Source organism: Carica papaya, chromosome 5, assembly GCF_054855325.1.
Source record: "Carica papaya isolate Zhongbai chromosome 5, ASM5485532v1, whole genome shotgun sequence".
In the NCBI taxonomy this organism is placed as follows: Eukaryota; Viridiplantae; Streptophyta; class Magnoliopsida; order Brassicales; family Caricaceae; genus Carica; species Carica papaya.
In genome coordinates, this window is record NC_142313.1 from 40,035,924 (window position 1) to 40,062,390 (window position 26,467).

Genomic DNA, 26,467 nt, shown 5'->3' on the forward strand with positions numbered 1-26,467 from the left:
TTATGTCAGATCAGTAGATAAAAGATCCAACAACAGGTTATTATACCTTCTTTCGTCACATGGAGAAGCAAGAAACAAAATATGGTGGGAAGTTCCAACATACAATCAGAATTCTGAACTATTGCCCAACGAGTCTGTAAGTTGTTATGGTTGAAAATGATTTTTTGGAAGATCTAAAGATCAAGTGGGATGGTCTAATGAGACCATTGTGACAACAAGTCAATAATCAGTACTGCTCATAACCAAGTACAATATAACAGGACAAAACATGTTGAAGTTGACAGAAATTTCATCAAAAAGAAGCTAGAGACAGGTCTAATATGCACACCCTTTATGTTTATCAACTTTCAACTTGTAGATATACTTACTAAAGGTTTGAATATTCCAATATTTCATAAAATTTATTGCAGAGTTAGGATTGGATAATGTCCATTCACCAGTTTGAGGCAGAGTGTTTGGAAAGTATATATGTGGGATTTCGTGTTTAAGGGTATAATAGGAAAAATACTCCTATATAATTAATTTTATGATTTCCATTTTCATACTCAAAGTTGTTAATATATATAACCTAGTTATTTAATAATAAAACACATCATATCTATTCTCTCACACATTTAGATGTGTTTTCTTTCAAATATTTAGAAAATGAAACCATCGCAAGTATCCCCAATTGATTTACCAATGTTTAATAATAAAACACATCATATCTATTCTCTCACACATTTAGATATGTTTTCTTTCAAATATTTAGAAAATGAAACCATCGCAAGTATCCCCAATTGATTTACCTAGAATTCATATTCGAATAGGTTGCTTCTAAGGTTTTGCTTAGTGAAATTGAATTGAATCCAGATCCTAAAAATCCAAATTAATCGAATTTAAAAATTTTGACCTATTCATTTTCAAAATTTTCATAAATATTAATCATTAGTTAGAGATTAGAATGAGAATCTAGGTAGAGCGAGAAAGAGTTCCAAATCCAAATTTACCAATGTTTATCTTTAGACCTGAAACAACTTTGGAACAAGTAAGAATACATATGATTGTCGTCAGGAATCCTAGTTAGTCCTAGATAACAAAATAGTGTCACCTGAAAACAACAAATTGATTACCTCCAGCATCATATTTCAAGGAACACATTTCCTTCCAGCTCTTTGGGATATGATTTCTTTCTTGGCATCCTTATAGGTTAGTGTTAAGAATGGTTTGTTATGTATTTCATTTAGTATTACAATCCTATATATACAAATTTTCCAGAATGGGAAAAAGACAGACAATTAATTACAGAAAGTGTAATTTTACCCTTGTACTCTTTAAATCTGATTTACTTCCTTTTTAACACACCCTTTAACTTGATTTATTTTCTCTTTAATATCTTGATTTACTTTCTCTTTAATACCATGATTTACTTTCTCTTTAACAATAAGGTTCAAGGTAGCACTATAAGGATATATACCTTTGTCTATGTTGTATAGAGATAAGTTAGTCTTTCTTCTCCCCTTCTTTTTTTTTTCTTTTTCTCTTGGGATACTTAGTCCTTTTGTAATCTCTTCCTTTCTAATAATACATTTCCTTTTTTATCCAAAAACGAAAAAGGGAGTGCATCTGAGAGCATTATCTTTAGAAATTGTGTTAGTTAGCTTTGAAATTGAATTGCCTTTCCCGGTTGGTGTCACATTGCACTACCCTTATCAACATTTATATATGATTTATATGGTAATATCCATTCTGAAATTCTTTTGGATTTTTTCTAGGTTTCTTATGTGTAGGAAATTAGAACAGAAAAGTATGTTGCTGTTAACAAACACTATCTTTGGACAGGGCTATTTCTTGTCTAGATTCAACGAACATGTTATGCTGTATCAGCGGACTTCTTACTCTGAGATAACTAGTAGTTTGTGGCTTTCCCTTCGTCTTCAGGTATATTTTAAAATTAAAATGGTTGGACGTTAATTATGAATCTACCCTGGTTATGATAGTTTTGAACAAGACTTCATTTACTGTCGTCAAGGAGCCCAATACTCTGAAGCAGTACCACTACATGGCAGTTGTAAGCATGGATCATGTATGGAATTTTTTATTATTCTAATGTCAGTGGTTTTCTTTCAGTTGTTAGGAGCATTGATCATCTCATTTGTTGCCATGATGGCCGTTATTGGTTCTCAGGGCAATCTACCAATTAGTTTTGGTACCCCAGGGCTGGTATGTTGAAACCGGAGTATAATTATTTTCCACTTGATAACAATTAAAAAAATACTTATTAAATTCTTTTACAGGTAGGTTTGGCCCTCTCATATGCAGCTCCAATAGTTTCGTTGTTAGGAAGCTTTTTGACAAGTTTTACTGAAACAGAAAAAGAAATGGTTTCCATTGAAAGAGCTCTTCAGGTAGAAGTTGGACAACGGGGAATATTTTTTGTTCATACACTTCCATTTTGATTTCTAACCATTACCTCCGCTCTTTCTAGTATATGGATGTGCCTCAAGAAAATATATATGGATGCCAGTCTCTGGATCCAAATTGGCCTGTTCAAGGACAAGTTGAATTTCAGAATGTTACTATGAGATATATGCCGTCTTTACCCCCTGCACTGCGTAATATCGCCTTTACCATTGAGGGAGGGACACAGGTAGCACATTTTTACGATTGATCAAGTTACATTTTTTTCATTCATTGGCTTGTTGTTTTTCCTGCATGGAGTTTCCCAAAATGTATATACTTTGACAGATAGATTTTTTTGGGAAAAGGTTGGAATTATCGGGAGAACTGGTGCGGGAAAATCTAGCATATTGAATGCCCTTTTCCGCCTTAACCCAATATGTAATGGAAAAATTTTGGTGGATGGCCTTAACATAACTGATGTTCCTGTTAGAGATCTCCGTGCGCGGTTAGCTGTTGTTCCTCAAAGCCCTTTCTTATTTGAAGGATCACTAAGGTACTTCTCTGCATTTGATTTGTGGATTATAGAACATTATTTGTGTCATTGGTTTGCTTTCCCCTCTAGTGGGTAGGAGGTGGAACCGCTGTAATTAGGTGAATTTTCATGTTAAGGCCTCAATCTATAGTTTGCTGTCTAAAATTTTAGGGATAATCTAGATCCACTTCGAATGAGTGATGACACAAAAATATGGAATATTTTGGACAAATGCCATGTCAAGGAAGAAGTAGAAGGAGCAGGAGGCCTGGATATTCACGTCAAGGAATCTGGAGCTTCATTTTCTGTTGGCCAAAGGCAACTTTTGTGCCTTGCCCGTGCTCTTATCAAGTCTTCTAAGGTAAGACGAGTAACTTTGTCCTGAAATGTTTGATTGATACTTGACTATTTGGTTTAATAGTATTGCTAACTACATGTTTGAACATTGGTTGTTGGCACAAGTTTGCATTAAGATGAAATGTAGCTGAATTATGCAAATATACTTTTTTTGGGTAAAAGAGGAACTTCATTGTCTAAGAAAAGAGAGCATAAGGCATCTTCAACCAAAAAACAAAGAAATAGGAGATACAAAAGTAACATATAAAAATAGAGATCTAATCCATATACAAAATGGATGACAGGATCCTCTTTAAAAAACTCTATAATTGTAATTTTGGTAATTCTATGATTGTGATTGTGATTGTTGTTAATTTTTATTATACTAAACTAGGTTATAGTTTTCTATAGGGCAAATTACCAAATTAGACTTTGAAGTTTTTTACTTGTTTCAATTTAGTTTCTAATATTTTTTTGTTACAGTTTGGTTCCTAACAATTTTTTATTTATTTTAAACATCCAAGTTCATTTTATTTTAAGGGAAAAAGCTAAATGATTAGATTATATTTGAATACTGTAAAAATTATCTCAAAAGAATAATTTTAACTAATTAATTCTATTAATATATTAATAAATTAACAATAATATTAGGTCTATCTTTTATTGTTATGACTTATTAATTTAATTTAATTAATTAAAATTATTTTTTGAGTTATTTTTTAAAATATTCAAACATGGTCTGATCCATTTTAGTTTTTTCGACTAGAAAATGAAAGGAAATGATGCGTTTAAAACAAATAGAAAACATTAGGAACCAAATTGTAATAAAAAAACATTAGAGACCAAATTGTAATAAATGCCAAATTTCAAGAATTAATTTGATAATTTAACCTTTTCTATATTCTGAAACCTATTTTGTTGGTTCCAAATTGATTTAGCTCGATGGAGTAGTCTTTAGAATACTTAAACCCTTTGTAATTAATTATATATATTTTTTTTGTTCTGGAAAACTATATATATATAGTGTTTTAATATTCAATAAAATATATATAAACTATTATTGATATCGTATCAGATCCTATATTAAGAAACTTTTGCTTCAGTTACAAACCCTATCTTGCTTCCTATATTAAGAAAGGATTATATCAGCCTTCATAGTTGGCCATGGTAAACCAGCCACCAACCACCGCCGCTGACCACTAGTAGTAGCCGAACCAGCCTTCATGTCAACACCAAAACTCCCAACCGCACATAGAGTCGTGGACTGCTCCTTTGCCACAGCCACTTCCCTTTGCATTCCTCTCTACCACGCAGAAACCCAACTAGATGCGGCCACGATTATGATGCCAACTGCTGTAACCAAACACCGACACAGCCCGCTTGTGACCAGACGCAGATGCCAGATGCAGACACAACGCCATCTAACGCAACTCTTTGTGTCTAGAACCTTAGCAACCAGGCTTCTCAAAGAAACCCTAGCCTCTACGACCAAGCTTCTCTGACGCCTCTGTTTGTTTTGATCGGACAGCTCTCTCAAGTGCACACAAGTAGTAAAGTCCATGTTTGGTTTAATCATATCCAATCATCTTTCCCAAATTATGATCTTGGAAGTTATAGTGAGAAGAATTAAAATATTATTTTACAATTCAAGTCTTGTAATAATTTACTTACTAACAAAAGGTTAGTGCATAATTTGGAACATGTAGTACATTTGCTAAGACAATGTAGGATTAAGCTTACTGTTTCCCTTACCTGCAATGTTATTTAGGGAACTATATGCAGTGACAATCTTCTTATTATTTGGATTGGGACATATGTATGAAAAAGTTTAGAAATATTAATCATATGACTAGTGGTTCCTGAGTTGATAATTCAGAAATTTTTAAATGGTTTGTATTAGGCATTCAAACTGTGTAAAAAATGGAGCACACCTGAATATTTTATTATACTTCTACCTGAAGGCTTGTCAGGACTCTCTAATCGATTTCATAATTGTTCAATCTCGATTTTGAAAACAGTAATATCAACAAGTGTTTCTTCTTCCTGTAGGTTAGCCATATGAACTTGATTAAGAATCTTCATTGTGATATTTTTGTATCTCCATTCTTTGCTGGAGGTACTAGACTTATTATGCAATTTCCAGCACTTGTCTTTGGTATGTCTAGCTTTTTTATAGTAAGTATACCAAAGATTGTCTCTGTTATCTGCTTCCCGAGCTCACTTCCTTTGATTGCTAACAAGGTTTGGAATCTCGTAAGGTCAAGACTAAACTATCAGTGGAGTGAGGTTCTACATAATCCTTCTCCTCCTTTTTTCCACTATTATAATAAAAATTACCTCATATTAAGTGATGTCCCTCTTTTCTCAAGATTTGAACTCGTACTTGATCGTATTTAGGGTTTAATCCTGCCAAAATTGATATGCACAATTTTTTTCTATAAATTTCTTAAATCAGGCTACATATCTACTATAATCCATGGTCACATTGTGATACTGATCTAATTCCTGCCACTCGTTCTTTAACAAGTTCGACTATTTTTTTGTTGACTTTTTTGTTTGGCGGACCATATCTTGACTGTTAGGTCATAAATTTGTGCAATGTCCTTGACTTTGAAGTAAGTTCCGCCAATTGCATCAACACTGCTTTGGTTGCAGGCAGGAACATGATGGTCTTGTTTATTTTTAGATTCATGGAGTTCTATGGCCATATCATGATCATAGAGTCCTCTTCGTGCTACTCATCAAATGCGGGATCTCCGAGTTTTGAGTCTGGTATCTAAGAGATGGTTAAGTTTGCCTTTACCTTTAAAAGTGGTCTGGATTAATTGAAACCAGTTTAAATAATCTTTCTCTATAAAATGATAAGCTGTCTGGATAGGCTGAAATTTGCTGATAGAATTTTCTTGTGGGAATATATTCGAGTATTTTGGGATGTTACTACCCATATTATTTGATTTTTCAGTAATTAAGCCCGATTGAAACAGTGGCTGTAGACTGCTTGGCTGGTGGTTGTGTGCTGGAGGTGACTGCACAAAAAAATAATAAAAAATTAATAATAATAATAATAATAATAAAAGTGGAACTGGGCCGAAACAGGGCTGTGCAGAACAGGGGATATGTAGGAACACATCGCACTTGCAGGTGGAGCAGAGCACGCGGGATCAGGTTCAAAACAGAGCACATTGAAACAGAATGCACGAAAGGTGATATGTACGCAAAAACAGAGCAGAACAGAGAGCAAAAACATCACAGAATAGAGCACGAAACAAAGCAGAACAAGGCACAAAAACTAACAAAGCTGTGCGAAAACGAAGCCGAAAAGAAAGGTGGTTGTTTGCAGCCAAAGCAAGCAGTTGCGACCAAAAACAGAGGCTGTTTGCAGCTGACAATAGAGGTTGTTTGGGAGGAGTTCCAGCTATGAAGGTTGGTTGTAGGTTTAGGGTTTATCCGACAATGAAGGCCAGTTAGGGTTGAAAACATAAGAGAAATATTTTTTCTTCTATAACTCTTATACCAAGTTAAGAATTGTTTTTATGTGTATCTGTTATATATTATAGTAGCCCTTATATACAGGTTTTTCAGGACGGAAAAATGAAATAGACAATTAATTGCAAAAGATGTATTTTACCTTTATATCTTTTAATCTTATTTACTTCATTTTTAACACCTTGATTTACTTCCTCTTTAATATCCAGATTTACTTCATATTTAAAAGTAATTAACCACAATTTACCCTTCTCAATCATAAATCCTCAAAGCCACCAGCAAGAAGAAGAAGTTTGGAGCCCAAACTCCCTTCTTTGGAGGCTATGAGACAACACTAATCTAACAAGATGGTACTTGAACACATCACCTGATTGAGCACAAAGTATTTTGAATAACCTCCATTTTTCAAAGGGAATTAGTTGAATGGAGTATATGTTGTAAAGTTCCTAGATGTATCGGCTTCAGATAAGAAAATTCTTGGAGATGATTGCATGCATTTGAAAGAGAAATAAAGTTATAGTAATGAATTTTTCAGGTTCTCTGTCTTGACGAATGTACAGCTAATGTTGACACTCAAACATCTTCAATACTACAAAATACAATATCTCGTCAATGCAAAGGAATGACAGTGATCACAATTGCACATCGTATTTCCACAGTCTTGAACATGGACAATATTCTCATTCTTGGGCATGGAATCTTGGTATGTTTGCCTATTTTCTTTTTGTAGTCTAAGTATTGTTGCTCCTTGCTTGTATATAATAATAAAATCTAATAATTTCTTGTGAGCTTACAACTTTTGTATAATTGGTTAAACATATTTAATTATCGTGTGGTACAAATATGATTATTGTGGTTATGATAGGGATATGTAGTCATGGTGGAACTTAACCAAGAAAAGAGGAAAAAAAGAAAAAAAAAAAGGTTGCAAAATACAGATCATGGAAACACGAGCCATTCATATGAAAGATAGAACTGCCATCCTTCGCTAGCAGCCACCTGCCATCAATTTTGGACATTATTACGATATCATTACCAAGCATCACCGTTGAACCATCTAAGAACATTGTGAAGTGGTGTTGTCTTCAGAAAATTAAATATAAAAACTTTTTATTATTGTAAAATTCAGGGGTGACATTTTGTAATGGCTTTATATTTATTATTGACTTGGGTAAACAAGTGTAGATTCTCAATAGGATTTAAATTTAGAGATTTTATTTTGGAACGACTTTCAATGAGGGATACTCTGTGAGTGACGATAATTTTTTGTCTCATGAATCAAGAGATGTACAAAGTTGTTTCATGAACTGATAATGTTCTAAGTCCAAGTGGTAATAATTAATTTTCGAATATTATTCAGTGACTATTGGAATGTAGTAGAAATTCTCAGGTAAGTAGGCCAAAAGTTACTAAGTAACATTATTTACTTGCTTATATATTGCTTGAATCTCTCACTAATTGGTGTAACAAAGCCATAGAGAGCCCATAACCCTCAGATCTTTGGGTTACAACTAGTTCCTAATACCATGGAGAATAATTTTATAAGAGTCCCTTACCTTGAGTTCACTATGATTAACTTATTCATATGTTTATCGAGAGGAGAAGAGTGCAATAATTCATCCGGTTGTTGGAGTTATAAGGTCTTAGTCATGGATAACAAGACTACTAAAGTACCCAAGAACGAAGCTGTTGGAGTTATATGATTTGAGTCATGGAGTAGATTTAGATTGATGTTTATTGGATTTATATGGTTTCAGCCATGGATAACAAGGCTACCAAAGAGCCCGAGCTTTGAGTAGTTTACGACATTTGAAAATAGTCTTTTACCTGGAGAAGAGTAGGATAAAGTTGCTGTGAACATAGGGGAGATGGAGTGATAGTGATGATGTACTCAGAACTTCATATCTCAATTAATATCATCTATAATCATAAATAATTACATTAAATTTTATTCTTAGCTAACTTTTTTCAATCTTTATTCCACCCCCAAAATAAACGTGCCATTAATAAAATTTTGACTATGAGATGCGGCAATGCCACAGAGGCATTCCATTTTAACTTTTCTTTTTTAATTTAAAGAAATCTTGAGATCTATATGCTTTTGTCTGCCCTTAGAGGCTCTTCTCAATATCTTTTTTACTTATTATATATTAAAGGGACCAATAAGAAATTTTCCATTACTGATTTTTCTGGAATAAAATTTGAATCAGGCAGGGCAATAAGTGACTGCCTAAGAGCTGAACTGATGCTGTGATCACTGGACTCAAAAGTCTCGTTTTGCCTTATGCAGGTTGAGCAAGGAAATCCACAGGTTCTTTTAGAAAATTTCTCCATATTCTCAGATTTTGCTAAAGCTTCTATGATGTGAATTATTAATCAGAAAAAATTCAGATACCTTATAATTCCTGGGGAGCTAAGTTGTAATATAATTAGATAATTTTTGTATTATTTTTAGATTTTCGTCTAAAAGTTAGACCCTGCTCATTGGATCATGAAGACTTTTAGGTCTGCCAGGACATTTAGCCGGTAGAACTGCATGTTTAAGGTGGGACCTGATTAAGTTCATTTTTGCAGATCCTAAAACTCGGAGTAATTGATTCTTGTAATAGCTTCAGAATATCATAAGAAATCTCAATCACTTACTTTGAACCTGTATCTTCATGGACAATTTGCTTTTGGTGAAGATATATATCTAAGGCAGATAGAGACTCAGAGTAAATCTTTCTTTTTGATAATTCAAAGGAAGTACTTCCAGATGCAAAGAATGCACATAGTTTTCTTAAGTATACTTAACATAAAAATGAAGCAGAAAACACATGGTTCGAGAAGATGAACAATCATCTTTAGTAGGATATGCAGCATTTTCAGGATTCCTGCAAAATGTTGATTCAACAAATTAGACCAAAACCATTGATTTCCTGTTTGAAACAAATGAATTTTATTTTTGGAATTGATCTTTATTTGTGGAGTTGATCTCAAAATCTACATTAAGATTATATGTAGTGCAAATATATAAGTTTTATAAATTTCATTATAATTGGTGAGAATTTTTCTAAAGTAATAAAATTTGACTTCATACAGTTTCTTGAGAATGAAAACAAAATTTTATTATTTTTTGTGAAACTTAAAGAAGTATTGTTCTAATATGACATTAAGTTTTGTTTGTACTGATCTTAATGCAATTTACACCATATCCAACTTAACTAAGTAAATATTTATAAACTAATTTGTACTGATCTTAACTTAAAATTTCTGAATTCATTAAAAGATAAATTTGATCAACTGTTTGTAGTTAAAATAATAATATAGATCATTCGTACTTTAGGAAAATTTATATCAATTAATAAATAGTCTCAAGCTAATAAGCAATTAGATAATTTAATAAATTCTATAACAATTTTTAAATATTATATATAGCAAAATAAGTTTAAAAAAAAACACTTTCATATAATGTTAAATCCAAATTTAAAAAGAAAAATGGCAAAACTTCTTTAAATTCATAATCATTCAAGTTGTTTAGTGAACCCAAGCTAATAAGCCTAGTGCATGGTCTTCACAATATCAGGAGTACCATTTAAAATTCATCAAATTTTTTAAAATTTAATTAAAACTTACTACTTTAGAAATCCATTACTTTTTTCATATAACCCAATAAATTCTGATATATAATTAAAAAACTATATATTCGCAATTTTTAGATAAAATAGTATCTATTTTAACACCTTAAAATTATTTTCTAAATTAAGATTTAAATCATTATATTTGCATAGAGCGCAAATAATTTTATAATTCAATTCTCTTATTATAAATTAAATTAGTTAATAATTCTTAAATATCCATAAATTACACATATAGGACTATAGTTTAAAAAAAAAATCAATCCAAAAAATTATCAAAATGGACATTCAAAAGCTTAAATCCATTGCCAAAATTTGCATTTTTTCTAGCTGTTCAAAGTATTCAAAAATTTGTTTAACTCCACTAATTCTCATTATTCAAGTCATGAAACTTCAATATCTACGGAAAAATTTACTACATGCAGACTATATCTACGTAGTTTTGGTTGCTGCAACTTGTTCAGAAGAATTTAAAAAACAAAAATTGCCAGAAGACAACAACCGTGCAATCCATGTTTTCCTAAAATCCTAAATATTTGAAATTTATAACTTTCTCAATTCAAATCTAAATCATTCAATCTTAGTGTGTATAGAAATCTTATGACATATAAGATAGCTGCATAGATTTCATAGCAATAAATTAGTCAAAAATTAAAAAATGGCTGAGTATCCACTGCCGACCTCAAAAGCTTTTATGCATAAATATGTTATGAACTTAAATATAAATCAGTTTTGAAGACTTATATTTGTTGCTGCTTGCAGACCTATCCCTTTCTTTTCTCTCTTCTTTTCTCCTTCCTCTTCTTTCTTAGGGTTCTCTGTTGTGTTTTCATATTGAACCCCTAACAAATCAAAACATATATATATATATTAGTGGCTCTCTGGCTGATAATAAAACCTCAATATAATTATAATATCATTTCTTCTTTTCTTTTTTTTTTGACGGAGTATAATAGCTACTGTGACCCCATGGATCTCATACCCATTTCACCTAATAATGTCACTTGATGATAACAATTTTCTATATATTATGTGTTAGGTGAATATGTAGTTTATTCATAAGTTACCAAGTTCAATAGAGGTTTGTCAAATTTCGGATAATTCGAGTAATACTTTTTGATATATCTAAAGGCTTTAAAACGATTCTCACTTCACTAATGAATCTTTTTTTTAAGTACTTTGAAGATCAGTCCAGATGTGAGGTAAATTGTTTGATGAATTAGCTGATGTACTCTTCAAAACTTTTTTATTTCAATCTTAGTCCCTTCAATCTCTTGTTTTACTTCTACCTTCTGTATGTTAACCTTTATCTTGCCACTGCTAACCAAGTCAACTGGAAGTTCCCCTAATGTGAATCTAAATATATACTTTTTTGGGTTTAATCCTATATTTCATTTTCCACTCTCTAGAAGAACTTTCTAAGATCTGCAAAATGATTTTCTCTAACACTCATTTAACATCATATTATCTATATAAACTTCTGATTTTCGCTAGTTCATATCATGAAAGAGATTTGTCTTCATTCTATGAAATCTTTTTAATTCCATAACTTAATTAAAAAGATAACCAACAGTAAGTTGATTATAAGATTTTAAGATAATAATAATTAAAGATAAGTAGATTTTTTTTTTCGAGTTGTAAGTTTAACATAATATTCGTAAAATTAAAGATAAATGAGTTCTATCTTTTAGATTCAACTTTTTAATTTTAGAAAGTAATAAATTTAATGGATACAAAAATTTCAATTAATTAAGTATATAAACATAAGAATTCAAATCTAAAATATAATATGCAATTTTAAAAAACATCTTTAATTTTCCGAGTACGAAAAAATTAAAATTCACAAACGTGAAAAAAATTATTAAATGAATCTTTTTTCTCCCTCGTTCTTTACCTTTTATTATCGTACTCCTTTTTTTTGGTTCACAGTCTCAACTACATTTTCACATAGGGGAAAATTTTTTTCTTCAAATAAATGGTTGGGGAGCACAAACGTTTGGCCAAACTCTGGTTCTACTGGTTACATATAAGAGTTTTTGTAATACTCTTGATTTATTAATTTTAATGTAATTAAAATTAGTATATAAATATAATTTTTTAATTTTTATTTAATATAAAATAAAAAAATTAAATGGCAGATGAAATTGAAAACAATTTTTAAAAAAAACATATGAAATTTTGGATTCTAATTTTTGAAAGAAAATTTGGAAAATGATGGTCAAAACGTAATTTAGCAAAATTGTACTACGTAGGACGTTAAGTCAGCAGTTTCGACAAATCAGAGCTCGTCGCGTGGCAAAGGACGCTGATGGGTGCCACGCGGGAGGCCACACGGGCGATCCACATGCCCACGATCGGACAGTCCAAATTTGTTTCCACGCACACAAACAGTCCTAATCTGTTCTCTCCCTAGACACGAGCGGACGGTTAGATTTAAACGTGATGAATGGTCCAGATCCACTTTCTATTTAAATGTGATCGGACAGCTCAGATTAAATCACCATGAACAACCCATATTCACTCTCTATTTAATCGCAATCGGACGGTTCAAATCAAACGCAATTGACAACCCAGATCAAGTCACCGGGAAGGAAGCCTATCGTCGCCGCTGACACGCTGGAGCCACTTCCAACCACCAAAAGAGGTAAAAAAAAAAATTACTCGAAATTCAATTTTAAACACCTTCATGACCAAATCGGAGTAAAAATACCAGCAGATTGGCCGAAAACTGCGAGCAGAACTCGGCGGTGCTGCCACGAAAAAATAAAAAAAATCGCCTCCGATGAGACATTTCTCGATTCCCGTTCTGCAAAATTCTTCTACCATTGTAATCACTGTTTCCTTCTCTACAGGTTGACCAAAGTAAAACTCCCAACCGCGAAGGTTAACCGGCGGAGCCGCCGCACTTGAGAACCCCACTGTCGGTAAGTTTTAGTTTTTTAACTTTTTTCGGCCAACCGATACCTCTTAATTGGCTGAAAATAGGCGATCTGAGGCAAACCGCTGCCGCGGGCGGCGATGTTGTCACGAGAGTACGGCGAAGCCGCCGTGCCAGAATTTCAGAATTGGACAAAAAAGGTTCCTAATACTGATTTTGGATTTTTTGAAATATTTCTAGGTACCTGAAGTACGTTTTAATCTCCGAATGAAAATTCAGGGAACCGAGAACCAACTGTAGGCGCAATCAAAAGTTTATCATTTTGGACATCAATTTGAGTAAGAATTCCCATGTTATAGAATTGAAGTTTAATTTTAAATAATATGATATTTTGTGAAACTTAAAAAATATTCATAATTAATTACAGATTACTAATGGAGTCGGAACCGGTTATTTATTACTATTTGTTATGTTTTACGATTACATGATTTTACAGTTTTTCGAATGCATGTTAATACATTGAAATTGGTATGATGATGCGATTCTATTCCTTTTGTGCATGTTTTGCTTGTTTTATATGATTACGGTTGAATTGAAAAACTGAAAATTAAACGTAAACGAAAAATTATTTGATTAAGTGGATGGATGAAACGGCAGCCTTACTAGATATCCTGAGAAATGGTGGACGGATCGGGTACATAAGGAACCTTACCATGAATGTTGTCTCATACTGGACGGGTTATGGGGACGGTCGGTTTCACTCTCATACCGGATTGGGTATTGAAGGATGATATCTTTTGATGCTCATACTGAACGGGGTATAAGGACGGTCCGTTAATTAAAAATGTAAAAAAGATGGTTCACGCGTAATGGGGACATCTTTATGGACCCCCATGGATATCAGTAAGCTGATGAAAGGAAATGTTGCTTTCCGACTGATTGTATATGAAATTATGATGTATTATGTTATTGACTCTATATATTATTTTTGGAAATCTCGTTACGGTAAGTATACGGTTAATTATTTTATTTATGATAAATGAATTTACTTCAATTAAGAGCTCCATTAGTTGTTTTGATGCAACTTTCATTTCTGTACCGGTGAGTATTGTGATATTCTTACTGAGTTACTGTAAGTCACTCTTTCATTAATTATTTTAGATCAAGAGGAGTATGATCTATTTTACAGTTTTTCAAATGCATGTTAATATACTGAAGTTGGTATGATGATGCGATTGTATTACTTTGGTGCATATTTTGCTTGTTTTATGTTATTACAGTTGAATTAGAAAACTGAAATTAAAAGTAAACGAAAAATTGTTTGATTAAGTGGATGGATGAAATGGCAGCCTTACTAGATATCTTAGGAGATGGTGGATGGAACGATTACATAGGGAACCCTACCGTGAATGTTGCCTCATACCGGACGGGGTATTGAGGATTGATAATTTGGCACTCATACCGAACGGAGTATGGGGACAGCCCGTTTCACCCTCATACCGAATGAGGTATGGAGGGATGATATCTTTTGACGCTCATATCAAATGGGGTATAAAAACAGTCCGTTAATTGAAAATATAAAAAAAAAAGGTTCACTCGTAATGGAGACATCTTTATGGGGTCCCATGGATAGCAGTAGGCTGATGAAAGGGAATGTTATTGTTCCGACTGATTGTATATGAAATTATGATATGTGTTATGTTATTGATTATATATGTTATTTTAAAAATCTCGTTATAGTAAGTTTACAGTTAATGATTTTATTTATGATAAACGAATTTACTTAAATTAAGAGCTCCATTAGTTGTTTTTATGATTTCTACCAACTTTCATTTTTGTGTCAGTGAATAGTGTGATATTCTTACTGGGTTAGTGTAACTCACTCTTTCATTAATTATTTCAGATCAAGAGGAGCATGATCCATTTTACGATTTTTCGAATGCATGTTAATACATTGAAATTGGTATGATGATGCGATTGTATTCCTTTGGTGCATGTTTTGCTTGTTCTATGTGATTACGATTGAATTGAGAAACTGAAAATTAAATGTAAACAGAAAATTATTTGATTAAGTGGATATATGAAATGGCAGCTTTACTGAATATAATGACAGATGGTGGACGGACTTGATACATAGGGAACTCTGCCGTGAACGTTGCCTCATACTGGACAGAGTATCGAGAATTGGTAATTTAGCGCTCATACCGGACAGGGTATGGGGACAGCCCGTTTCACCCTCACACCGGATGGGGTATTGAGGGATGATATATTTTGGCCCTCATACCGGACAAGATATAGGGACGATCTATTAATTGAAAATGTAAAAAAAACGGTTCACGCATAATGGAGACATTTCTATGGATCCCCATGGATATCAGTAGGCTGATGAAAGGGAAGGTTGTTATTTCGACTGATTGTATATGAAATTATTATGTGTTATATTATTGACTCAATATATTATTTTTGAAAATTTCGTTATGGTGAGTATGCAGTTAATGATTTTATTTATGATAAACGAATTTACTTAAATTAAGAAGTTCATTAGTTATTTTTATAATTTTTACCAACCTTCATTTCTGTGTCGGTGAGTAGTGTGATATTTTTACTGAGTTAGTGTAATTCACTCTTTCATTAACAATTTCATATCAAGAAGATTAGGCTCCATATCCCGATTTACAAGAGAATTGCGAGTAACACGTTCAATTTGTTTACTTTTAATTTATTTCTTTAGTTATTAATTGTTATTTTAAAAGGGTTATACCCGTAAGCCATATTTGGTATTTTCAGTTATTGTATAAGGAATGTAAACCTTAATTATTTATTTCGGTTCTGCACTCAATTTATAATTTATCTCATTTGAAATTTTCGGAGTCGTCATAGTTTTCTTGTCAAGATAATGGAGATGGAGATAAACACCCTTATGAAGAACTATTTTTCCACCTCCCACACTCCTAAATTTCCCTTAATTTGTTATCTTCCCATAAGTCGTTGAAATTGAGATGATTTACAACACTACATTGCACAAGTACTCTAACAAGAGAAAGAAAAGAAATCAAAAGCAAGAAATATAATAGAGCTGGTTAAAAAAACTAGAAAATTTTGATGTTTTGCCATGTATTTTTCTTTCAATTTTACATTATGATCCGAATGGAGGTAGATTACAGACAAATAGTGCAAAATCAGGTTGTTTTGGGATTTTTCTGTGCGAAAATATGGAGATTTCAGGTAAACTTGTTATGGATCATTTATAACAAGATCCCCTGTAACTTCACTGTAATTACAAAAATAATCTTTTTATTTATGTAAGCATAAATTGTGATCTCCTCTATCTTTTCTTCATATTAGCATCGTAAAAACTAAAAACTTATTAGCACAAATTAAAAAATTAAATTTCCAACTGACTGAAACTAATAATGTAATAATTGTCATGCTTTAATTTCTTTCTAATCCAAAAAATATAGAGGCAAAAAGAGGAAATAACCTTACACCTAATGGTTGCATTTTAATCTAAGACAAACAGCTTTTCCAACAAAAGCAAAAAAATAAAAATAGAACAGAAAAGCAAAACCAAAAAAAAAAAAAGAAAGACGAGCTATAGCATCTTATCTCATTCACTATAACCCATCTGATTATAGACATCGACGCACAATTCCAACTAGGAACGATAATTTTATCCTTCCAACTACGAAATGTAATTTCATCTGAATATGACAGGGATCCAGCAGAAATTTCCGGAATTTGATTTCTAAGATTTGTTAAATCATGTTTCATTTTATATACCTTTAAATGGTATTAATTAGATGCCTTCCAATAGAAAAAGGTCAGAAGCGCATTACAAGCCGATCCGGCTCAGAAGCAAACTAGCACTTTGACCAATTTGGTATTTACAACTCTGAACCCTATTCCCCACTATGAAATTACCATGTCTACACGATTCCTAAAAGATAAAATAACTTAGAAGTTCGGTATCTTACATCCTCCGGGAGGTTGGCAAAGTCACTGACGGCCCCTGACTGGGAAAATCATCCATTGAAATTATTGAGTTCGGAGTGTACATGGCCCGAGATGCTGCTGGCATATATAATCTCTCAGAAGGTGGCATACTGGCATTTCTTTGAACCATTGGAGGCATATAAATTCTCTCAGAATTCAGAGCCATGGCATCACCCCTATGAGAAGTTGAAGTCATGTTATCATTCCTTTGTGCTGGTGCAGACATGTATATGCTTTTGGAGGTTGGATTCAACACAGCATCATTCCTTTGAGTTGTAGCCATGTCGTTCCTCTGAGCAGCAGGTGCCAGGTACATCCTTTCAGAAGGTGGAAACATGGAGGCATCAGTTCTTTGATATGCTTGACCCATAGTCTCATTTAAGTGAGAAGTTGCCAACATGTATATTCTGTCGGTAGTTGTACGTGCAGTAACATCAGTCCTGTGAGATGCTGAAGGCATATTTTCATTCTTAAGCGACACTGAAACCATATTTTCATTCTTATGCGATGCAGGCATGTACAAGCTGTCATGGGTTAAAGTCATCGCAATCTCAGTCCTCTTAGATGTTGGGTCCGCGACGCCTTTGATTTGAGATGCTGATGGCATAAATATCCCTTCAGGAGATGAACGAACATGTTCTGTTCCCTGGGATGTCAGAGATGAAGTTTCAGTCCACTGAGATGCTTGACCAGTATACACTCTATCATGCGGCTGATGTGTTGTTTGTGGCACTCCTTGCCTGTGTAAATCAGGCTCTGTTACTGGAGATGTACCTACTGACAGTCTTTGGTTTGGCAAATTAATTTCAGATCTTAGGGGCATGGTCAGCGATGCCTCCTCACTTGATAAATCTCCATCTGTTGTTGAAGGCATAGATGAAATTCCTGAGTTCTGTATCTCTCTCTCTACCCTGTGGCCAGGTGAATTGCTCTCTGATGCTAGAGACACAGCTGATGATATTCTTAGACGAGGTGAATCTCTCCCAGATGAGAGAGGCAACAGCGAAGACATTCCTCGGGTGGTCGTATCCATCTCAGAAGAGAAAGGCAAGTCCCTCCACTGTTGTGCCACTGTCTTGATCTGAGTGTAAAAATGCATACCTGCCTTTCCTGCAATTCAGAAAGAGAAGCAATGAAATTAAAAAGCTTTCTTAATGAACTTCAGAAAATGGTTTAATAACCAGTAGTAATCACCCATGGGTTTGGGAAAGGAAAGACCAATGGAAATCAAGGAAATCTTACCAAATAAATTAAGATCGTTACCAAAGGATGCTGTGGAACCATTAAATATAGGACAAGGCGTTGCAACTGGAACAGGAACATTGACCCCAACCTAAGCACATATAATTCAGGTAAGAAAATTGCTTGGCATTCAAAATCACAAGTATGCATAACAATTTATAAAAGAAAAAAAGAAACATGCATGACAGATGAGCTCAAATGGGCTTAAGGTAATAACAGATGTCTTTGGTGTCCATCCACCATCATATGGAAACAGAGATAACTACCATGTAAAAAGTGGGTCGTTGAATGGAATTTGAATGTTTAAATTTGATACAATGTCATAACATTCCGATATAAAATTTCATGTTTCTTTCAGTAACTAATTGATGATTGAATATCATAGGATCACCAGAGATATAGTTATAATTATCTAGGCCAAAGATAGGCTACTATTGTGCCAGGTTAAGAGTACCATAATCTAATCCCTAATCCCTAATTTCCACCAGAGTGGAGAACTGATTGATTGCGAAACCACTGTTTCAAAAAAAAAAAGGGTTAGCTTACTGCTTACCAACCCAGCCACAATTTCATTCTGGAACTTCCTAGCAGCATACCCAGATGTAGTGAATATGGAAGCTCCATTGACAGACCTGTGAAAAAATTAGATTATGAAAGGGATACATGACTTCTAAAGAGGTGCTTATATTATGCAATTCAATGCATTGAAATATAAAGTTCTCCTACATTCATGTATGTTCCTCAAAGTAGCATTTTCCTCAACATTTTAATTTAACTCCAAATGAACAAAGGGAAAATAAATCTTGGATATGGTAGATTAGGGTAATTGGGTAGGTAAACATAAGCTTCTATGTGTAACATTTTTGTTCTATTATATGACTGGATAATGAGATTAATATGATTGCAATATCATATTACTCTTTCCTTAATTCATATTTATAATAATGGTGGTTGTGGTAGTGGCAGTTCTAATAGTGGTGGAGATGATAATGGTAGTGGTGGTGGTGGTAATGTCAAGTGTGATCGTGGCACTGATGGTGGCAGAAACAAGAGTGGAAACAGGGGTAGTGCTGGGAGAATGAATCCCTTATGGGCAGAAGCACATGAACATTACCCTAAAATTAGTCTTCTAGAGCTCTATCATAACTAGAGGCAATTATACATAGGGAATAGAGAATCGTTTTCAGCACAGTAAGCTTGGGCTTTTTAGTTTTATAGGTTATTGGGGAGGATGTCTTATTCTCCATTTTTATAGTTTTTTCCCTCTCTTCCTTAAAACAATTTCTTCTTTTACAGAAAAATAAAAAAACAAGAAAGTAGAACAAAAAGGATTAGGTATCTCCTAGAAGAGAGAGAGAGAGAGAGGGAGAGAGAGAGGAAAAAGAAAAAGAGAAAAGGTAGCCAATCATTATACAGAATAGCATGTCAATCTATGGACAAAACTGATGAAGTATCCTTAAATAAAAAGTGTAAGAAAATATACTAACATGGTACCATGAAACTGGGGGTACCACCCATTTACATAAACTTTACAATGTAGTTAGTGAATTTATGACATTCCTAAAATCCATATCACTAATCATGTCATGTCCTAGTAAAATAAACTCAAAATAATGCATCCATCTATCTCTCCATCTATACAAATCAGTCTCTTTACTCTCAAAAGTTATAAAATTCCTTTCTTTCCAAAGAACCCAAAAACTGGTCAATGGAATAAGTTAATTAATCTATTCTCTAAATACATATCCTCCCATGCCCACAATTCCTCCCTAATAGACCCCATCATCACCCAACTAATACCAACAAGGCTGTAAATTAGACTCCAAAGACCAAAAGCGACAGGACACCTCAACAATATATGGTTACATGATTCTTCATCCTGCATACACATATAGCATCTGTTTGGAATAGCCAGCCCTCTTGTTTTTAATTTGTCTATCGTCAAAATGCATTCCCTGCAAACTTCCCAAGCAGAAAATGCGACTCTTGGAGTAACCTTTGCTTTCCAAATCTGTCTCATTAGGAAATTTGGTCTCAAAACATTGTTCCATTTTGTTAAGTGCTTAAAATAAGACTTAACAGAAAAGTTACCACCTTTTTCCAAATTCCACTGCACCTTATCATCCCCGGAAAACCCCTTCCGTGATGCCAGAAGGTGTAGCAAACACAAATAGTAAAAATTGAAACCTCAACAGATGCTATAAACGAGCTTTATCCCAAAGAACCAGAAAAGTTGAATTGTAATTCCAAAAAAATTCTAGCACTCTGATCTAAACAAAATCCCTACAAACCAGCAAAGAAATCCTGCTCCAAATAAAATAATTCTCCCTCTTCCTCCTCAGAACCTTCAAATTTGAAGCAAGAAACCCAACCCAGAGAACACCAAAGAGAGCACCAAAAATATAGAAACCATAGGACCAAATTTCACAGGCCACTTCACAATTCAAGAAGAAAATTTCATGATTCTCAGCATCTCTATAACAAATCACATGGACCCCAATTAACAAGGCAAAATTCTGACTACGAGCTTGAAGCACGTCATGCATTAGGCCTACTTTGAGCCATTGCCCAACCCAAAAAATTAACCTTATAGAGGATGGATACCTTTCACAGCGATTTGTTAAGGATATCAATCTCAGTGGTAGGATTGTGCATGAAGAAATCCAAGTAAGGACTTGCAAGAATATGAATATCAAGACTCAAAAGACCAAATTTGACAGTCTGGATGATTAGACAGAACCCCAGATTCTAAAAGATGAAAAAGGCTTGTCATATTACAATGCCCATTTCAGAAGAACAATTAATTATTAATTAATTATGGACCAAAGAGTACCCATATTATTATTTATGAAGTTTAGGGGTTATTTTAGAATTTACCATAAATTGTAAGGATTTTTTTTATCTTATGGGAGATAGTCATCCTCTATATATGCATGTGTGTGTGTCTAGTTATTTATTAGGAGTTAATCTGAAAGAAAATCCTGGAGAACCTAAGAGTCAAAGAGAAAAGAAAAGAGAAGAAGAATGACATAAGCAGCAATAACAAAGGTAAAAACTTAAACCCAATCTGGGATTTAAGTCCGTAGCATATTTATATATAGTAACTAGCTGGAAGAAGAAAACAAAAGCAAAGATTTTGGCAGTGGCCTTTTCAGCGATTATGCGCTTTTTTCAACCACTTTTCGGGAACCAAATCTGTGTAACTACAATCTAAATACTATAAGCTTTCTATAAATACCAATATTACATGATTTAGATAAGAATTAAGAAAGTTATAAAGTTTTGAAAATTTAGGACTAGAAAAACATGAATCACTGCAACAGTAGGTTTCTGGCTGTTTTCCAATTTTCTGGCCAATTTTCAGTCTGCCAAATATATGTTACTATAATGTACATATCATAAACTTTTTACAGACACCAAGATTGCATGATTTAAATGAAAATTGACAGAGTTATGAATTTTTGAATATTTAAGGCTACGGGAAGAATGTTAATTGCAACAACAGTAAATTCCAACCTTTTTCAATTTTTCAAGTCAACTTTCAGTTACCAAGCAAATGTAACTATTAAATGCATATCATAAGCTTTCCTTAAATACTAAGATTGCGTGATTGGTATGAAAATCAAGAGATTAATGAATTTTAAATACTTAGTCTTACAGGGAAAAATGCGAACCGCAAGCCTTTAGGCTCTCAAATATCCCTCTACTATTTGATTAATTCCTTTTTTTCTAATTGTAGTTCTATATATCTAGTTATAGGTATATGAGATTCATTTATCAATTTGGTCTGTGCTAGGAGAATGAGTCCCTAAAGTTGGTTATTCTTTATGCAAATAATTTTCATATTAAAATTTATGTGGTATAAACATGATGAATTTTAGGAGTAATAAACTAAATTAGTTTCATATTTTCATATTTAGTCCCAAAAAGTTTAATTATTTACAAATTGGAGTTTGATCAGTGATACTACCTAGATACCCCCTTAGATCACATAGATCATTTATTACTCTTCTTATCGATATGCATATGTATTATATTTTTTAAATAAAAGAAATTGTATTATAAAATCGGTACCAAGGGAGTACCACCCAATTACACAGCATTTACATCTCTATTAAATGATCTAACACTATTTCAATTTCGTTTAAATCCGAAATATCATTGACCCAATAATAGAAAACCAAAAGTATGAATCCATCTATTCTTAATACAATTGAAATCTTTCTCAATCCCCTCAAAAGTTCTTGAATTTCTTTCCTTCCACATTACCCATAAAACCGATAAAAGAATAAGCATTAAGTTATTTCTCTTTTTGCACAAACCAGTCCATGCCTATATTTCAGCTTTCACGGAACCTGCTATTGCCCATTTTATTCTCAAAAGTCCATAAATCATTGTCCATAAATCGTAAGTCAGCGGACACCACATCAACAAATGATTACACGATTCCTCATTAGTTTTGCACATGAAACAACGATTAGCCATGCAGCTGCCCCTCCTCATCTATGGTTAATATGTTTTCTCTACAAGCTTCTTCTTTATAGATATTTATTCGATATTTTGAATTGAATAGGATTTTAAGGAAGTTTTAGTCTTTCTTCGAAAATTTTAAATTTAACATTACAAGTGAGTAGTCCTTAACATATTCTAATGTTTTATAAAATTAAAGTTTCTTTTAATAAAAGAAGAAGCTTTATTAAAGGTGTAAGAAAAAGAAAATAAGTTATAAAAATGGAGAACAAGACATCCTCCTGAAAACATAAATAGAATAAAAAAGTCAAAACAATGTGTGCAAAAGATCTCTCCCCTTTACTCTAAATGATAGTACCCCAATTACAATGGAACTCTAAGACATTTATGTTCGGGAAATGCCTATGTGCTTTTGCTCAAAGGGAAGCCATAAAGTGACCCTCTCATTCAGCTCATGGAAGGACATTGCCCGATCAAGAAAATTTCGGTGATTCCTTGCTACACAAATACAGCAAATACCTGCAAAAATAGCATCTTGCAATAGTGTCGTAGCCTCTTTTCTCATGCCAACCCCCTAGATACAAGAAGTCATAAAACTATTGACTGTAAAAGGTGCCACCAGTAGAGGTGAAACTTATTCATCAGATCAGTCCATAATTCTAGGCCATGGTGTGGTGTGGAAACAAGTGGGAATGAATCTCACCATCTCTGAAGCACAAAACGTATATATTAGGAGACAAAGCACGATGAGCGCAATGAATTTGAAGCAAGTCATTATTGTTGCGTCTTTGGTTGATAAAAGTCCATGGAAATACCTTTATCTTGGAAGGAACTATAGCTTTCCAAAATATCTTGCAATATGAAATTGTGTTAACTAGAAGGTTGAAGAATCCATGAATGTCTATCTAGTTGGCAAGTAATATGTATGGGTTCAAGCATGGTCAATAAGTTTAACATATCAGAAGTCTCCCTATCTTACGATTAAAATGAAATTTCAAGATAGTTCTTCCCTCGATATTAACAGCAAAACTAGAGACATGGGTAGTGTGTCTCTAGCAGATAACTCGTAAAGCCGAGCGAATTTTGTGGCAAGTGGTTGATTTCCCAACCAAATATCTTCCAAAAACAATACTCTAGTTCCATTTCCCACATGTACCGATGAGTGGGGTAAACAAAGGGTAGATTAGGAAAATGGATTTCGAAGGACTTTAGTGAATTGTGTATCTTCCAACAAGGGCATCCCAGTCGTTTCTTTGACATCCATGGATATTGTTTATCACCCTATACCATAGAGAATTTCATGAAGAAATATCAGAACTATTTTCCTAGTAGAGATAAGTTTTTTAATATGAGATTCCCAATGCCCAAACCCCCCAAAAATTTGGACTGATAACAAACCTCCCACCAAATTAAGTAATCCCTACACCACTCATCAACACCAATCCCTAAGAATCTTCTCATTCTACCCCCAAGCCTCTCAGCTATTCTGACATGTATCCTAAATAGAAATAGAAAATTGAGTGTTATACTAGAAAGGCAAGCGTTAATCGAGATTACCCTTCCCCCAAGAGTGACCAGACCATGCTTCTAATTCTCAAGACACCCAGCCACCTTAATCTCTACTCCTACACAGAAAATCATCCTCCTTGGCCTTGCCACCTAATGGGAACGCCTAGATACACAAGGGGCCATGATAACATAGTACAATCCCTTGAGTCTGCTAGATGGTTAATCGAGTCATCTCCCACATTAATCCTATTAAACCTGTTGATTTTTGAAAAAAAAAATATTAATTTTATTTCTCACCTTTTAAATTGTTACACTTAAAATATTTATAAAATTCTTAACCTACTAATTAGGAAATAACTATTTTATTAAAATCCTAATTACAATGAGATTTTTATTCTAATAAAATTCTAATTATATAATATCAACTAATTAAATAATAAACTAAAATAATAAAATATTATATTTAACAACCATTTCCCCTCTCAAGTTGGTGTAAATATATCACACATGCACATACTTAACTTACATACCAAATTGCAAATTCAAGGCGTACACGAGCGGAAGAGACCAGAAAAGACTGGTCGGAGCATTCTCATGCAAAGGAAGCGAATCTGTGCCAGATCGCAAAATTAGAGCCCGACGTGCACAGAAGAGCTACAAAAAGGACCATAAAAGACTGGTCAAAGCAGCTAGCGCGCAAAGAAGGCTTGGTCGCGAACTTAGGGGCAGCCGCGCGCAGAGAAGCCAGAAAAAGGATAAAAAAAAGTTGATCATAGCGGCTCGCATGCGGAAGAAACAGATATGTCTAGCAAATCAGCAACTCGACTGGCTCAAAACAGCTCGAAGTCAAGTCGAAAACCGGCTCAACTCGAAAAACGGCTCGTCTCGAAAAACAGCTCAGCTCGGGAAAACAACTCGCCTCAAAAGAAACAGCTTAGCTCAGCTGAAACTCAACTAGGCTTGGCGCAAGCGGCTCGGCTCAATGGCTTAGATCGGCTCAAAGCAGCTGGCCAGAAAAACTCCCCGTACAAGGCTCTACGTGCGGCAAAGGGGGAAGATCGTGCCCGGTAGAAGGTCAGTAAGTCGCAGCCAGAGGCTCTGTGCAATTGAAGTGAGACAAATCGTGCGGCTCTATGCGCGGTGATAGAAGAAGTTATGTCAATCGATCGGCTCTTCACGCGTCTCTATGCATGGTGGAAGAAGCTTGATCAATCAGGTCTTCGCGCATCTCTGGGCGCGGAGGAAGAAGGAAAGACACGGTATTAAGTACAACGCAACTTGGCTGAGCTACCCGTGTGTGGATCTATGCGGCTTAGCTAGAGCTTCCCATGCGCGAATCTGTGTGGATCTCTCAGAAGCTTCCTATGCGCGTGCAGAAGAGGGAGTTCAGTGGCTTCCCGTCTTCCTCTTATCTTGCTCTCTTTTTACTCAGCCTATTTTTGGTATTTTTAGGGTTTTAAAAAATTTTGAAATTAAAACCCTAAAATAAATTTATTTGGTTATGATACCATATTGATTTTAGGAAAATAAATAAATAATTTTTATTTCTCACCCTTTAAATTGTTACACCTGAGTATTTATACAATTCGTAACCTACAAATTAGGAAATAACTATTCTAATAAAATTTTAATTACATGAGATTTCTATTCTAATATAATTCTAATTACATAATATCAACTAATTAAATAATAAACTAAAATAATAAAATATCATATTCAACAAAACCCCATATTGATTTTCAGTCCAAAGATGTGTTCAAACACATGGATGAGAGCAAAAGCATTAGATAAAGATCTATTGTCATTTTCTAGGAATATAAACGTATCATCCACAAATTGTAAATGTGATACCTCCACATTTTGTAACCCCATTCTTAACCCTATTATTAAGCTCCTCTTTATAGCTCTAGTCAATATCCTACTTAATGTATTCACACCAAGGTAAAGAGAAAAAGGGGCAGAGGATCATCCTGCCTAAATCTTTTTTAGGCTCTAAACCAATATCGGGTTTTTCCCATGGAC

At 33.8% G+C, this 26,467-nt stretch overlaps 2 protein-coding genes across 13 annotated transcripts in view; one reads left to right on the forward strand and one right to left on the reverse strand.

The window, feature by feature from the left end:
* The window catches only part of ABCC13 (multidrug resistance-associated protein 11), an 80,846-nt gene extending 71,455 nt beyond the window's left edge, over nt 1-9,391 (forward strand). For 9 of the 10 annotated variants that reach the window (XM_088220905.1, XM_088220909.1, XM_088220910.1 and 6 more), the window contains 8 exons: nt 1,822-1,920; nt 2,110-2,202; nt 2,277-2,387; nt 2,468-2,629; nt 2,748-2,935; nt 3,086-3,275; nt 7,272-7,439; nt 7,602-8,091. In XM_088220905.1, coding sequence (XP_088077031.1) covers nt 1,822-1,920; nt 2,110-2,202; nt 2,277-2,387; nt 2,468-2,629; nt 2,748-2,935; nt 3,086-3,275; nt 7,272-7,439; nt 7,602-7,709 — 1,119 coding nt within the window. In that variant the 3' untranslated portion in view covers nt 7,710-8,091. Of the gene's footprint in view, nt 1-1,821; nt 1,921-2,109; nt 2,203-2,276; nt 2,388-2,467; nt 2,630-2,747; nt 2,936-3,085; nt 3,276-7,271; nt 7,440-7,601; nt 8,092-9,026 lie in introns of those variants that run through there. The other variant, XM_088220908.1, reaches the window with a different exon arrangement.
* Nucleotides 9,392-16,946: 7,555 nt separating this feature from the next.
* LOC110821132 (uncharacterized) overlaps nt 16,947-26,467 on the reverse strand; it is a 51,343-nt gene continuing 41,822 nt past the window's right edge. For all 3 annotated transcript variants that reach the window (XM_088220917.1, XM_088220918.1, XM_088220916.1), the window contains 3 exons: nt 19,020-19,098; nt 18,467-18,557; nt 16,947-18,334 (listed from right to left, as the gene is read on the reverse strand). In XM_088220917.1, the coding sequence (XP_088077043.1) occupies nt 17,202-18,334; nt 18,467-18,557; nt 19,020-19,098 (1,303 nt within the window). In that variant the 3' untranslated portion in view covers nt 16,947-17,201. The remainder of the gene's footprint in view (nt 18,335-18,466; nt 18,558-19,019; nt 19,099-26,467) is intronic.